At 35.8% G+C, this 15,379-nt stretch overlaps 2 protein-coding genes across 4 annotated transcripts in view; one reads left to right on the plus strand and one right to left on the minus strand.

Annotated features, from left to right (window-relative positions):
- LOC135686658 (putative phospholipid-transporting ATPase IA) overlaps positions 1–12,690 on the minus strand; it is a 49,582-nt gene extending 36,892 nt beyond the window's left edge. The window contains exons 1-4 of one of the 3 annotated variants that reach the window (XM_065202933.2): positions 12,593–12,681; positions 9,500–9,610; positions 9,045–9,131; positions 5,216–5,429 (exon numbers count right to left, since the gene is read on the minus strand). In XM_065202933.2, the coding sequence (XP_065059005.1) occupies positions 5,216–5,396 (181 nt within the window). In that variant the 5' untranslated portion in view covers positions 5,397–5,429; positions 9,045–9,131; positions 9,500–9,610; positions 12,593–12,681. Of the gene's footprint in view, positions 1–5,215; positions 5,430–9,044; positions 9,132–9,499; positions 9,611–12,575 lie in introns of all 3 variants that reach the window. The other 2 variants (XM_065202932.2, XM_065202934.2) reach the window with 2 other exon arrangements.
- A 2-nt stretch (positions 12,691–12,692) lies between these two features.
- LOC135686249 (DNA-directed RNA polymerase III subunit RPC9) lies at positions 12,693–15,301 on the plus strand. The gene has a single exon (XM_089108827.1). The coding sequence runs from the start codon at positions 12,746–12,748 to the stop codon at positions 13,133–13,135; it is 390 nt and encodes a 129-aa protein (XP_088964953.1). The 5' UTR covers positions 12,693–12,745; the 3' UTR covers positions 13,136–15,301.
- Positions 15,302–15,379: the final 78 nt, after the last annotated feature.

Here is a 15,379-nt window from a genome sequence, read left to right on the forward strand (position 1 = left end):
TCTATTCCATCCAGCCCAAGATCACGCTGGCAATTTCTACTTCGTGTCACTGGAAGTCTGTATCATTTTACTTTTGGAGTAGACAAATTACAAGAATCATTTTACCAGGCAATCAAACCTTTGTGCTTTAGATTGTAATATTCCAGAAAGAAAGTTCTAAAATGTGTTGTTTTCTAATAACTCGTCCTTTACGCTTCGGCCCACCAAGAAACATCTCTTCAGCATTTCTTGCCAGAGGCGTAGGCCTACTGAGAAATTGAAACTCGTTTTCTGGCTTCAGCAGCCATTTAGCGATACAGCTTGGCAAGTCTGTTACTCAAGATTATATGGGACGATGTTATAGCACTTTTTCAATAAGCAAATAAAAAAAGGTTTTAGTAGGCTCTTTTTGAACTGAGAAGCCTCATGGTTAACTAAAAGACAAAACTGAATAAGACCTGGATGAAAGACCTTATTACTTAGAATCTACCAAAATATTGTTGGCGACTATCTTTGTGCTGTACAAAGTCTTTTGCAACCAGTTCTTTTTTATCAGTAATTTGCTGATGAGAATAAGGCATAATCAAGTTGTCGTATCTTCATTTTGTCATACTTCTTTGCAGGTAACTTTTTATTCTCCGCTGAGCTGAGAAATAATATTTCTGCTGAAGCAGAAGACAATGAAGCCAAAAGGTAGATTATAAGTACAGTGGAACCTCCATCAACGGACACCTCTATACAACGGACACCTCCAAACAACAGACAGATTTTTGAGTCCCAAAACAAAAGGTATAAAGAGATGACACCTCCATACAGCGGACACCTCTCTACAATGGACAATAACATTGGTCCCACTAGTGTCCGTTATATAGAGGTTCCCCTGTACTTTGACAACAACATAGTGACACCGTTGTTGATTTTTGTTTTTACACACAATTTCTACAATAATGTCCAAAGAGTCAACATCTTTTACTTCGAGCAAGGCACTTAACAATTCAGGGGCGTCGTGGCAAATGAATTCTAGAGGGGGCCAGAAAGAAAAATTTTCCGACAAAATTTTTGCGAATCATGTTAATCAAAAAAAAGTATTTCATGTTAGTGTAAGAGGTGGGGCAGAAAAACTCATCAGTTTTGCTTAAGCTGGAAAGATAATGAAAAAATGCAGTTTTATCTTGTCTCTATTTCTTCATACTGACAGTAAACATCCCTGACATCCATAGATAAAGATAAGGGTACCTGGGGTGGCATCAAATTTTTTATAATCTAATACCTCAAATTCGCTGGAAATCTCATTCTAACCCAACAAATTTTTATAATAAAGTCTTAAATTCTTAAATTGAATATCAACTGGGGAAAACAATGGTTTTACCGATTTCTTTCTTATTTTACCGTACGCAACATATCATAACTGCATAAATCCTGTTCCGGTCTTCAATATCAAAGAAAGATATAATTTATGACCAATATTAAAAAGTTGGCCCTTGAAGATTTGGATTTTAAACGACGAAATCCGAGCAGGAAATCACTCTATGATAGAAATCGGTAAATCCTGAGAAATCATTTTTATTTGTGGAAATCTAGTATTTTCTTTACAAAAATGAATTGCTCCTCGAAATTACAATAATTACTTTAGTCCAAGTACTTTATGTTGCTAAAGTTTGAGAATTACCTATAGCTCAAGTTTGTGAATTTTCCGACAAAACAATAATTTTTCCGAAAATCGGTCAAATTTTGAAAGCAGAGAAGGCAACGCCCCCCTGCCCCACCGGCCACGAAGCCCCTGTAACAATTTCTGGAAAAACTTTCAACTGTGGTATCGACTGAAAAAAATCCAAGTCTATTTTGCATCTATTCCTCAATTGCTTACTAATTTTAAACTCTCGACCATTTTCAGCATCCAGACAGGCATTTTCTATATTTTCTAAAGGTGTATACGATATACCATATCATCAAATGTTCTACTTATTTCTACAAGACATACATCAACATGATTTGTCATCCAAGAATGAAAAGATAAAATGAGTGTATAGCTTAATAGAGTCAGCTCCAGTATTGTATAAAGAGCCAATTAAATGGAAATCGAGCAATGACGTGACACCTGTTTAATCTCCATCGGGTCACCTCTCATCTACAAAAGGGACATGATTCAAGCTTAGCAAAAAGTGGGAGAAGGCACGTTCCTCCCGGCCCCATCGGCTTCTACGCCACTGTTTCTTGGCATTCGCATATCATGAAAATTTTTAAGAACTCCTTGCACCAAAATTACGAGCGAAGATTTGGGGCAATCGAAAAGTTCAGAAGCAAAGTTCTGGACACGATAAACAAACGAGCAAAGGAAAGCATCGGGAAAAATCAGTATCATCGCAGTAACTGAATCTTGTTGATAGATTAATACTCCCTTTCTTAAGACTTCACAATATTGAAGACAAACTTACCAACAAACCAAAAACTGCATAGTAGACCTTAGGAGATTCGAAATAACGAGGAAAATAACCTTCTTAATAAATCAATGATGCATCTTCCATACATGTACATAATGCAAGGGTGGGCAATTGATTTTTACAAGGGGCTACATGAGAAACCTGAACTGAGTTTGATGGCCGAACGGACGATTTCTTTATTCTGCGTAATTCATTTTCTCCCAATGAAGAAAGCAATTGATTATACTATATTTTAGCTGCTGGTGGTAACAGAAAGATATAGATATTGACGTTTAAAAAATGTATGAAATTTTGGTGTACTCCATGTTGAAAATGCTCCTCTAAAAGTTCATGTTCTGATACACACTCGGCCGGACAAAAAGTTCGAAAGGACAGCATGTGGCCCGCAAGCCGTAAGATGCCCTTTTCGTGTCCCAAAATTGACGTCACTTACATACAAACTCAACTAAATTTTGCACCGTCAAAGCTTTGCTGAAAATTCGTAACTTTGACCGTTTATAACACAGAAACTATTACAAATACTGCACTAAAAAAATATTAAATTTGACCTGTTAACATCTATTGAAAAAACAAATAAAAAATCATTACAAATTTATATTTATCCTGAATTTGATGCAATCAAGCGCCCATCCATATGAGAATCAATCGATTTACTTTCCAGTTTCTAATTTTGTTTCTTGCTTTTGGGTAAAATCATTTTAGTAACTGTACTTCAATGATTCCTAACGTACGCCTTACTGTCTACATAAGTCAACCACGTAAAAGAAATTACATAAATTATAAGGTTTTATGTCTCAAAAATTCTACTCAACGATGAAAAATGAATTTCTAATGAGCATTAAATGCATCAAATAACCCTTGATAAGACAACTGTTTGGAAGAAACCAAGGATTCATAAAACCTCCGAAAAGAATGTAGATTGGAAAAGGGAAGAATGTTACAAAAAAATAATTGATAGATGCCGCTAATTTGTAAGGCTTGCTTAGGATTTTATTGAAATGTCGCCTGCTTTTCTGTTTGATATTTATCGAAACCAAACAATTTCCAGATGCATGGAAAATACAGCTGGAGCAGATCCGACTCCCAAAGATGGAAACAAGACTGAAGTTTAAATATCGAACAATTTAAGCTTTTTCAATATGCTCTTTGAAGGTTTTTGCAAAGTGAAATCACAAGAGCAAAGTGAACTTAAAAGAAAATGAATAAACATAAAAGTAATAATAATCAGGTGAAAATTCAATCTTTAATCAACAGAATTACACATATATAAGGCATTGAATGTTTTGCCATGGATTCATTTCAGAAATCATAAGATAAGAACACGTGTTTGGAAAAAGACTGACGATATAACTTTTCAATGCTTGGCTGTGCTAGGAATTGAAAGGAAAGGAAAACACTAGGAAGATTTGTGCTATACTCACCAACACCCTCGAAAGGTGCAAGGAAGGGAGAAGTAAAAAAGGAGTAAAGTAAAATGCAAACTTTGCTATAACCTCTGCCTATAAAACTAGTTTCGTCAATTATCTACATGGAACAAAGAATCTACAATTCTAAATGTAACTCTATTTTGACGAACAAGTTAAAAAACTTATTCTCTGCCCTTGAAACAAACTGGTAGGGAGAAAATTTTCCATGCAAACTGTGCCACATATTTATTCCAAACTTGGGGCATTTATGAACATTTATCATTTATCTGTATTCTGTATATTCTTATGAATTGTAAATACTTAATAATATAACTTTCTTAGGTAATATCTTATAAAAATTTTCAACGTTGGAACTAATTAACTGCAACTTGTATCTGGCTGTGTATTATATATTGTAAATCAAAAGAAAAACAAATTGACAAGAACGATGATAATAAAGCTCAGAAGCCAATAGAATGATAAGATATAACATAGCACCAGATAGCCACCTGCTGGTATGAAAAGCAGTAGGACTTTATTAGAACTAATATCAGAGAGGCAAACGAAAAGAACGTAAAAAAAGGACTTTGCAGGAAATCTGTTGATTGATTCTGAGAAGAAATGTGCGTTTTTAGTCGATAGTTGTTTGCGATTTAGCAATAATTTGAATACTGTTTAGCCAACATAGAATGAATATAAACAAATCATAATGCTTTTAATAGAACAATTCCCTATAAAAAATGTTTAATGGCTCTTCTGAACATTGCTAAAAAAATTTTACCAGCGATGGTTTCATTTTTAGAGTAAATGTGGCTGTCAAAAAAGTCTTCAAAATAGCTTGGCATTCCCACGTTCTTGTGAAGCTGATAGCGTTACAAAAAATTGTTTTATTGTAGCATCTAACCCCTATCCATTGACTTTAAACATCGTTCTAGCTAGCAGAGGGGATACGTTCAGTCTTAAGTGTGTACCTACTATTCTTATTCAGCAGGGCATTTCAATGTAGTGGCAAAATGACATCATTAAAAAATCTGTTTTTGTAACTTCTGAATCTGAAATCACAATCTGAAAGAACACCAGAGATTTGGCAATACAAGCAAGGGCTATTTCCCCATCAAACCACTGTCTTTCAATGACCAACTCTCCGTCAATTTTAATAGATTCAACTGATTTTGAATATTTAGAGATGTCTTGCGGTGTCTCCTTCAGGACATGGATCAGGATCAACAAATTCTTAAAATATATTTATTCTATGAGGTCACTTTACCAATCTTCGGAAAGTGTGAAGAATTTTCTAAATTATATTTGTCATTAGAATTCCATTTTTCATTATCTTCAACACAAAGTCTCTTGAAGTTGAAGAAATAACTCAGTTTAATATTTAGTTACCTTTAGGTTTGTCTTTTGACTGCTCTTCTTTTACCTTAATTTCTTCAAGCAGATATGCTTCAGCTTCTTTCGTGTTACCTTTCGATCGTGTTTTTTCATTGTCAGGCATGCCGGTATCATTCAGAGAAGAAGCACCGATGACAATTTCTTTCGCTTTATTCAAATTTTCTGATTTATCCATGACAGTCGACAACAAGTTATCATCTCATGGCCTCTGAAATGTGAAAAATAACACAATCAAAATGTACAGAGTATAGAACTAAGAGATGGGATGCACAAGGACACAGTACATATCAAATGCACGGGTTTTATTGAAAAATCTCCCTTATGGGAAATCGGGTCAGTAGCGGCGCCAGCTACTGCAGTGTGGGAGGCTAGTGGGCGTGGCTAGTGAGACCACTAGACCACACCTTCTTTTCTTCGCTTCAGTACCTTGTACAAGGTAACTTTTCCTTAGAAAATATGATCTACCCCTACCCAGCCCTTTTCAATCAATTTCTAGAAGAAATATGTGGACCATGTTTTGACAAAAGTGTAGGGGGGGGGGGGTAACTACCCTCATTGCCCCCCTTGGCACCGCCACTGAAATGGGTCCAAATGAAACCTTTTGAAATCACATTTTTCTCAACGTTGGTAAAAACCATTTTCACAAAGAATAAATCTCCAAACGAGACTGCCTGAGATTAGTTTGCTTGCGTCCATAATTTTCTACCATTGGAAAACTGAAACATTACAAAATAAATGGAACCTCCCTCGGAATAGGAAAAACAGCGAAAGTGAGTAAATGCAATAAAAATGTCTTTCTTCACGTCAACATCAAATTTTATTTGATTAAATTATCGCTATGGTAAATTCTTTAAGGATGGGCATGTCTTGCTTATATTTGAATATTCTTTAAAGGCTGAAGGGAGGGAATATTTCCAAGGGAGGGAGGATGGATGGGGTAACTGACTTACCAAGGGTAACTGACTGGAAATAAATTGAATAAGGAATATCAAAGAGCAGTGCTTAAATCTTATTATTGTCAAAAGGGGGAGCAAGTTGTATCCTAATGGGCGCTACAGCCCTTTACTTTGGTGCTCAATGCTAAAACTTTCAACTGCTTACAGTCAATCATAAACCTTACTAACAGAATGAAGAGGAAATAGGGGATCCGTTGCAGCTGTTCTTGTTAAACAGTGACTAGGGAATGAAATGGTGATCTCCGATGATGATGAAAACATAACTGAACCGGCAATAGCCGCGGCAAAAGCTGATTTTTTAAATAAAATTTTCTATGAATTTATATCACTTTGTTGCTATTTTTTTAACTTAAATGTATTTTTATAATTTAACAAGCAGAAAATTAATCTGAGGAGTCTTTCCTGCAGGACATCAACTCGAGGGTTCCATAGCAAACTTAAAACATCACTTTGCTGTATATTGTATAAATGCTTCAAGAAAATAAATTTGGCTTCTAACCAATGTTGTTTCCTACATTCCCCCTTATACAAGCATATGATATGGAGGAGGAAAAAACCCTTTTTATGACGACCTACGCATGACCTACACAAACAGTAGGGCCAAAATGCAGAAAAATGTGATATAAAAATACTTCAGAAATGTATTTTCGGCTGTTGTGTAGAGTAGAGGTTTTGTATCTATACATTTTCGGACCCTCTTTGCTTAACTACTTATTTGGAACATTTGCAAAACATCATACCTTTCAGACAACCAAGATACTTAAAAATTTCGGAGGATACAATGCCATTTTGCAAGAAACCTCTCATCCCATATTATCAATTCTTCAGCGATTTGTTATGAAGTGGACGTTTGTGGAGTTGTGGCATTAAAATACAAGGAGGCCTTTGGAAAGATCTTAGGAGAACTTTAATGACAATAAAATCACAATTAAGTTACCAAGGCAGAGAGTGAACTAAGGGCTCTAGATATAATGGTTGTAATGACTTATTGGATAAGACGTGGGATTTGAGACTAGGGATTAGACTTTTAACTAGATTGAAGTTTGTAATAGGCTAGGGAGTTATCGAGGTTTTTTGAACTAATTATAACCTGTAATGTAAAGCAGATATATTTTTGCTGGCCCATTCTTTAAGAAGAATCTTTTGCATAGTCACCTATCTGACTTGATTATGTAATACTGCTACTTGCGCATTTCCTGTGTCCCATTCATCCACATTCCCAGCTTAGTCATACTTGTTTGTGCGAATTGTTTGCGTCAACTTACATCACTCTCTTTGTTACATAGCGTAATATAAGCAGGCACATTTCTACAAAGGAATCCCACCCTCCATATTAAAGTACTATGTTATGAACTATACTATTGATTGACTCAGCTTATATATACGTATCTAGAAGAATTCCTATTATTGTTCTAGCTAGCCTTTCCTCTTATGCAGGCACCTGAGATTATCACATGTATGTCGTTTATTTGTACAAGGATCTAGTAAAACACACAGACATATATATTTTTCCTCCTGGTTTAGTTCCTACATGCAGGTAGCGTTTGAGAAAGGCTTAGATGTACCAGTTGACTCCATTCGAATATGGGTTTGGTTTGAGAAAAGTATATTCGAGTCTGTTTCTGTTTCTACGTTATTTCTGTTTTAAATTCCTTGAGTTATTTAACATCGAGTATGCGCAAGATTCATTGGTGTGACAGACAAAGTACAAAATTAAAAGGCTCTGGCGCAACCAACAGGCTAAGCGGCAGTTGTCTTGACTATTTTGTATTTTAATGCACTACTATGTTGGACCGGTCTTTTGAATTATAGTAGCAAAACGCGCGGGTTGCGCAAGAGCTTTTAACTTGGGTTAACTTTCCTCTCAGTAGTAAGCCACCTTGAAATCTTTGCACTCAACGTATCTCCTTCGCTATCAATCACCACGGCCTCTGACGGAATTCAGGCTGGAATCACTGATGAGTGGGCTGGAATTCAGTGCGATTGTATAGGCCTATTGTGTAGTCCAACCAATGGAAAAATTAAATGGCCAGCGAAAAGCGTCAGGACATAGTTTCTTTAAAATCAGTAAGAGACAGTAAAGTAGGAGTTTTCTATTACTGCCTGCTAACTGTAATTTTTCTGCAGGCAATTCTAGTGAAAAATCTTCGAGCCTTTTGAAACAATATATGGCATTGTATCTTTTATGAATGATTTAAGTTGATCTTATCGACAGGAGTCTGGCTTTCTTTTAAGAACGTATACGGGCTCTGTTGCTTTTAATCATAATAATCGACTTGTAGGCAGGACATTTTGACTATAACCCTACCATTCATCTACTGCAGCTGTCATCCTTCCAACTAAATCCCTTCATCAAGGGCTTCAGTGACCATCTCTTCATCTCTCGGCTCTTACTACTCGTAAAAACGATAAATGAATTGCACCAATCAAAATGAGATTTTTGAAAGCGTAAGAGGCGTGGTCTTCTAAAATTCCTTTTGAGGAAGTTTACAAATTTGCATCCTATTCCTAGCCTTTCTTCTTCAGAAATGCAGTCCCTGAAGGCACAGAATTCCACGATTAGAAAACCAAACAAACTATAAATTGCTGAGCCCTTCAACGGAATTACCCTTACATTCTTACAGATGCTGGCTGTACAGAAATGTTTTGAGAAAGTTAGATCTTTGAATACGAACTGTTTAGGAGCCCACACCCGAAATTTTATGCATTTATATAGCGCTAGTGTTAAGGTAATTCTGCAGTAACAGGTGATATTTCTTTATACTTCCAATAAACAGCATGTCTAGATCAACCAGCAAATTAGAATGATTATGACCAAAACACAGTGGGCTGAATGCAGAAGCAAAGAACATCGAATCTTTACTTACCGCGTCTAGGCCTATTGAACTTTCTCAGCCGTAGGAGATATTTGACTTCAACCAGACAATTCATTCATCATGTGCTCGAACAACCATCTGCGGAAATAAATAATATTAACAGCTGATGCAGAACTCTAAACCCTATTGTGTAGGCAACCATTATCCGACTTTACCGTTTGAGGGTTGACTTCTCTTGTATGTGACTTCATTGATTGAGGGTAAGTTTCTAAATCGGGCGATTTGAAAGGCTCCAAAACCTTTCAAACGATGATAAAAAGGGGTATTATCACGACATCTGGATTTTCAAAACGATTTTACGTCTCTGATTGATATTGATGAAGTTTTCCAACTATTTGGAGATTGGAGAAAGATTTATGCAATAGGAAGGAGGAATTTTACTCAGACCAAGCCTTAAATTTAGATCAAAGAAATATATCGACAGCAGTGAAACAAACAAGCCTCACCTATAGATTAAAAAACATGGGTTGAAGCAAAGACTTTCTCAAAGATGATGATTGTCGTTGATTACAGCCATTTCTTTAGATAGCTTTTGATGAGGCCGAGCTTTAGTAATTCTACGATAATGAAAAAATAGGAATGTTAGCCAGCGTTTGTTATTTTTAATAAAATATGCTTTGATGGGACTTGCCTAACTTCAATAGGTTCCAAAATTTGGACGTGTAAATAATGTAAGTAATTGGACGAGCGAATTTGGACGTGTAATTAATTGGACTGTGACGAGTGCTCGCATTGTAACGAATTTTCCTATTGGCAACAAGCAAGCAATGTGTCCATAAAATATAACGTTGTCAATGTAAATATCTCATCTATTATCACCCCTTAATTGAATAAAAGAGAGATTTTTTGGGGCTTCAGTGAATGTTTGAATGATTTTATAAATACAACACGAATGCAAGTAAATAAGGTGTGCACGTGGATTTGGTCCGGGGGGGGGTTGCTTCTAGAAGTTCCCTTCAGCACAGCCCCCTTCCTAACTTTTAATTAAGGCACCCCTGCCTCATCCTCATCAACAACATATTTGTGAGCACTTGAACAGACTTGAACTGAGTTTAATTTAGCCATCTTTAGATTACAATAATTCATACCTTATTAATAAAGAGTAGAGGCTCTTCAGTGCTAAAAGCATCCTATTCTATTTGCCTTCATTTAAACTTTGAACACATACTACCATCATTTTGAATCCTTTTCGAATGCTTTCTTGCATTAAAATCCCCACAAAAATAAACCGAAAGGGGGCTTGAGCCCAAAGCTCTTGTGAAAAAAGTATCTATGGAAATAAATTTTTAGAAAGTAGCATGGCTCTACTTTTTTGTAGATTCAAAGTATGCTCCTTGCTGTGTTAAAATCCATGAAAAAGTTTTGTTACAACAAAATTCAGAAAAAGGTATGCAAATTTGTGTAAAATTAGGTTTTTCACTGAAAATAAATGGGGCAAAATTGTTTGTGTTTAATATTCTAGGTTACTTTACAAACAATAGCAAATAAGGGTAAAATGGTCATCAGAATAATTTACCATTTTAATCAAAAAAAATTAAGGAGATGTTTATTTTTAACATACGTTTCTTGGATGTGTGCCAATGGCAAAGAAGGCCATAACTAAGATGAAACCCCAACCGTTGTTGGGGAGGTTGAAAAGGAAATATTCAGCCATGGATCAATAAAATAGAAAATAAACAGACCAATAAAAGCCCAGAAATACCAAGACTCGGATTTGGTGGGTAGAGTAAAAACTTCTAATATGTAACATGGCTCTCCACATTCCAATTTCGGATTGTCTTCAAAAATGTGGGGAAGAAACTTTACCAAAATTGTTGGCCTTATAAAAAACATGATATCATGCTTATTTGAGCACTGCTACATTGTGCACAAACTCCACAATTGTGCTGTCTGGATCAAAAACAATGCCCAAGAGGAACAAAAAAGGTGACCATATCACATATAAAATACGATTAAATTTCACTAAATCAGGCTTTAATGATACAGAAAAAAGCACATTAACATATTCTGCTAAAAAAGGCTAGACATGTTGCCAGCACTTTTTTAACATTCCAGCAATTAGAATTTTTTTAACATTTGGTAGCTGTTGAAATAAAAAGACCCTTAAAATGCAAAGACAGTATAAATTAAAAATATAATTTTCAGAAAAAAAGATTGTAGGTTTAACAAAAGGTGAGAAATAGCAACTTATTCGTTGTAACTAGAAATTAATAAGTGATGTTATTGAAAAATCCCATAAGAATTTATTTACCTTTGAAGCGATTTCTAGCCTTTACCCTTTGACACACTTTTGATACCCTTTGACTGGTCTTTTTCCCTTTGACACTTTTTTTTTAAAAAGTGATCCATTGCTAACATGCAAAAATTTAAGGCTAGCTGTTCTGAATTTTTTCTTAGTGCAATTATTAGCTAGTATGCTCTAGGGGGTGTTCAGGCCTCATTTGCCAATAAAACATCCTTTATTTGCATCCACAAGAAAATTTGCACCTTTGAAAAAAGCAAACATTTAGTAAACTAAAGCTTTTCGTCTGACACTCTTCAGAGTTTAAAACGTCAGAACATAGACCGAAAACTCTACACTAGGAAGTATATATACCCAGTTGTGGATCAAAATAGGCCAATCAGAAACACAAGCACATGACTAAAAAGCACCCCTAGATAGCTAAGAACTCCTCATTCTCTATAAGAAATTGTTGAAAAGTATTGCAACATTGTTGAAAATCACAATCTAATTTTTTCTTAACTTTTGACCAACACTGAGGATCATGTTCTTATAAAATTGTACTTAGCAGTGGCATCACCAGCTCAAAAAAAACTGGGGTAGACAAAGACTAATTTTCTTGGCCACGCTTTTCAGACTCTTGGAAAATCCTTTTTTTCGTATTTTTGATCTATTGGACAAGCCACTTTAACTAGCAACATTTTTTATAACGGTGGCTTTTTACCAGTGTGAAAATCGAAATCGATCTGATCAGCCCACCCCCCCCCCAACCCCCAAAGGTTTTTCAACAGATTTCAAGACATTAGAAAATCAACTTCTGGGAAAACTGGGGTGGACAAGGGAGGGCAAGACAAAATTTAACGATCATAACAAAAGATTTTGAAAAAAGACTCTATTGTTTTGCAAAAAAGTGAAGAGGCCCCCCGGCCTCCCTTCGTCGGAGGCCCTGAAAGAGGGATTTTCGACAGTGCCGTCGGAACGAAATTCATATTTGGGGGGGGGGGCTGCCCATTGTTTTCCTTCTCATTCACTACCTACACTGTTATAAAGGAAACATACTACAGTTTAACAAATATTGGGGGCTCCACCTCCAGCCCCCCGGTTCCGACGGGCCTGTAAAAATTTAAATAAACCAAGAATTTATTGCAAAAAGCGTTAGAATTCTGCATTGATGCACTGAAATGCATGTGATTTGGTAGGTCTGCTGTTATTATTGTTAAAAATTTCCTGTAAAAACAAATTGATGGACAAATCATCCTTATTTTGTTAGGAAATATCATATTATCAGATTTTGGATTTACACTTATCGATGGATTACCTGGAAAGACGTACGAAGAATGTTAATCAGCTGATATTTACTTGAATGTATGTCTCCTGCGGTGCCATGGCGTCGACGTCAAGACGAGCGCGAAAAAGTAGCCTCGGTTTGATTTCTTGTCCCCAGCCGGTCTCACACAGAAGACAACAGAAAATGGAGGTAACAAACGAAAACAGTGCAATGCTCAGCAATTACGAAGTGCTTGCGTTGCTGCAAGAAGGAAAAAAAGGAAAGCATATACCCACCAATGTAGCGACAATATCATACGAGACAACTAGGTACTTAGAAAGCACACCCTGCAAACAGCAAAAGCCAGAAACAATTAAGAATCTCATGGAAGCCCTTGCACCATTCAATCTGACAAAAGCGGAGAAACTTCAATTGTTGAATCTTAGGCCTACATCTGTAGTTGAACTGCAGCTTATTGTTGAAGAATTAGACGAAAGACTAAAATCTGAGGAAGAAATTGAAACTATTCTCAAGATAATTAAAGATACTTTAAGTCTTGAGGACACCGGAGCTGTAAAAAGTACAGAAGGGTGAATTAATGTAATCAAAACTCTATGATTTAACCGCGTCAAACATTCCACAGACATTGTAGTTAACCGGTGAAGAAGAAAATGGGAATTGAAGCTGTGGAGACAGATAATTTTGTTGGGAAAATTTTTTATGAAATGATGCTATTATGGTGATACTTCTATGTAGCGCTGTTCTAAACAGTACAAGATAGCATATTATTGTTTTTGGTAAAATTATTCCTAAACATCAGGGAAGAAACAGTTTTCAATATCCAATAGTGATGCACACAATCAATCAATTACGCAGTGTTGCACACGCAAGCGAGATCCAAGCAGTAGTGATGGCCTGCCGTGCTAAGCTTCTATAAATGACAAAGAAAGGACTTGAATATTAGTATCTGTGAAATTTTGTTGCTTTGTTAATTGGAAGAAAAATCTGAACCAAAATTTTTGTCATTTGATGTTGGTATCTATTACCTGTGTATCTAAACATTACGTTGCATACACAATATTTTGTATTTTATTGCAGATAAAAAACCTCATTCATGTCTTTGTGACTATTATACGGTCTTTTATAATACATTTCAACCAATAAAAGTTTTTGGACATCTAGTTTTAAGAAAATCTTAATCAAAGCACCCTGAGAGGAACTAGCTACTAGCAAAGTGGCAAAAATTTGCAGGATTAAATTGAAATGGTGACCTGATGCATTAACATCATCGAATCGTACTTATACAAAAAAAATGTGAAACTGTTAGCTTTTTATTCATATAACTTTTTTATCTACACACCTTATCTTTATTTAGAATTCAAAAACCTTTGAAATCTATTGCAATTTTGCAAGTTGTTGGATAGGAAGAAAATGACTAGTGTGAATAAAATACTTATGCAATATAAAAACTGGGCAACATGTAGTTGCCTCAAGACAGGTGTAGGGAATCATTTTCTCAGCCTCCCACAACTTTATCTGCCAATATCAAATTAAAGGGTTGAATCAAAACTTTATAATCCACAAAAATGTACTTGAAGTATATTATTTTTTTAACAGATTAGCCAAAATTGTATATCTCTTCCAATGATTGCATTATATCAATTTAGGTTATTTCTCTTAAAGGCATTGAGTCGTGGTAAATAGGCCTTCTCTATAGGGGGTCATTTGGTTTCGGCGTGATCGCTGCTGTTTCATGTGATACTTGCATCCGTTGTTGACAACTTGCTATTGATGAAAATTGCTTTGTCAATCAGTACGAGGTGAGTTCATGTGACCAGTTCCAGGTCAACCAATAGCATCGCAGTCATGAAAATCATGACTCAGCGGATTTTGGCACTTAGGGTATACCCAATCCATTTTATCATGACTCAATGCCTTTAAGATTTGCAAATTTTTGCAGATATTGTGTAAAAAATGGAATTAAAAATGGAAACACAAAGTTACCAGGGGGTGGCGATTGAGGTAAAAGTTCAGGGTGTCAATGTTTATGCTTACTAGAAGTGCTGAAGCATGATGTCTCAAACTGCCTATAAAAATGAGTAGGATTGTAGCTCTGTCTGCAGGAAATTGATTGTCATTGACCACCACATCTCTCTATCTCCAGATAATCTTAGGATAGTTTCACTGAGACCCCGCGCATTGATAACTAACTTATAAAGAACAGCGTGCTTGCAATTACGGCATTCATTTCACTTTTAGTTCTTTAAAATGAACATCTAGTAATTCGTTGTTGTTTAATTAAAGAAGAATAAAGAGGGGTCTTGGAGCATACGCTGAGGAAAAATTGGATACCACTCAAATTGAAATCATCAGCAAACATTCTTTAAGACACATCGCTGATACGAAAAGGGTATCCCACTTTCCTCTTTACCTGTTTTCAGATTTTCAAAATATACACAGCCACTTTCTCATACTCATCTAATAGCTAGCCATTGTACTTCTTCATTAGCTACACCACTCACTTTTTAGCATAGTCAGGTATGAATTTAGATTTCTCTTCAACTGTTTACACATAAAATATCTTCAAAGGTGGCTTTCTTTCTCTAATCTCTCCACTTAACAGGGGTTATGGAAACCAATATGGAAGAACATTTCAAGGGGATGTGGTTTCTCTGGCCTTCAGGTCCTAAAGATAAGATTGGTACCCCAGCATTGCCAATCGTTCCACGTTTTTACCTTTCTACCTTGCAAAAAGTTTAGTAGAAATCTACAAATCGCTAGTATCATTGTGAATGTCTAGATAAGTTGGTTTATGAAAATTTCAAAAATTAAAATGGC

Source organism: Rhopilema esculentum, chromosome 6, assembly GCF_057945365.1.
Source record: "Rhopilema esculentum isolate cy_ngs chromosome 6, ASM5794536v1, whole genome shotgun sequence".
Taxonomy (NCBI): Eukaryota; Metazoa; Cnidaria; class Scyphozoa; order Rhizostomeae; family Rhizostomatidae; genus Rhopilema; species Rhopilema esculentum.

Bases quoted from the DNA above. Each gene is read 5' to 3' on its own strand.
- LOC135686249 (XM_089108827.1), top strand. From the start codon at position 12,746: ATGGAGGTAACAAACGAAAACAGTGCAATGCTCAGCAATTACGAAGTG.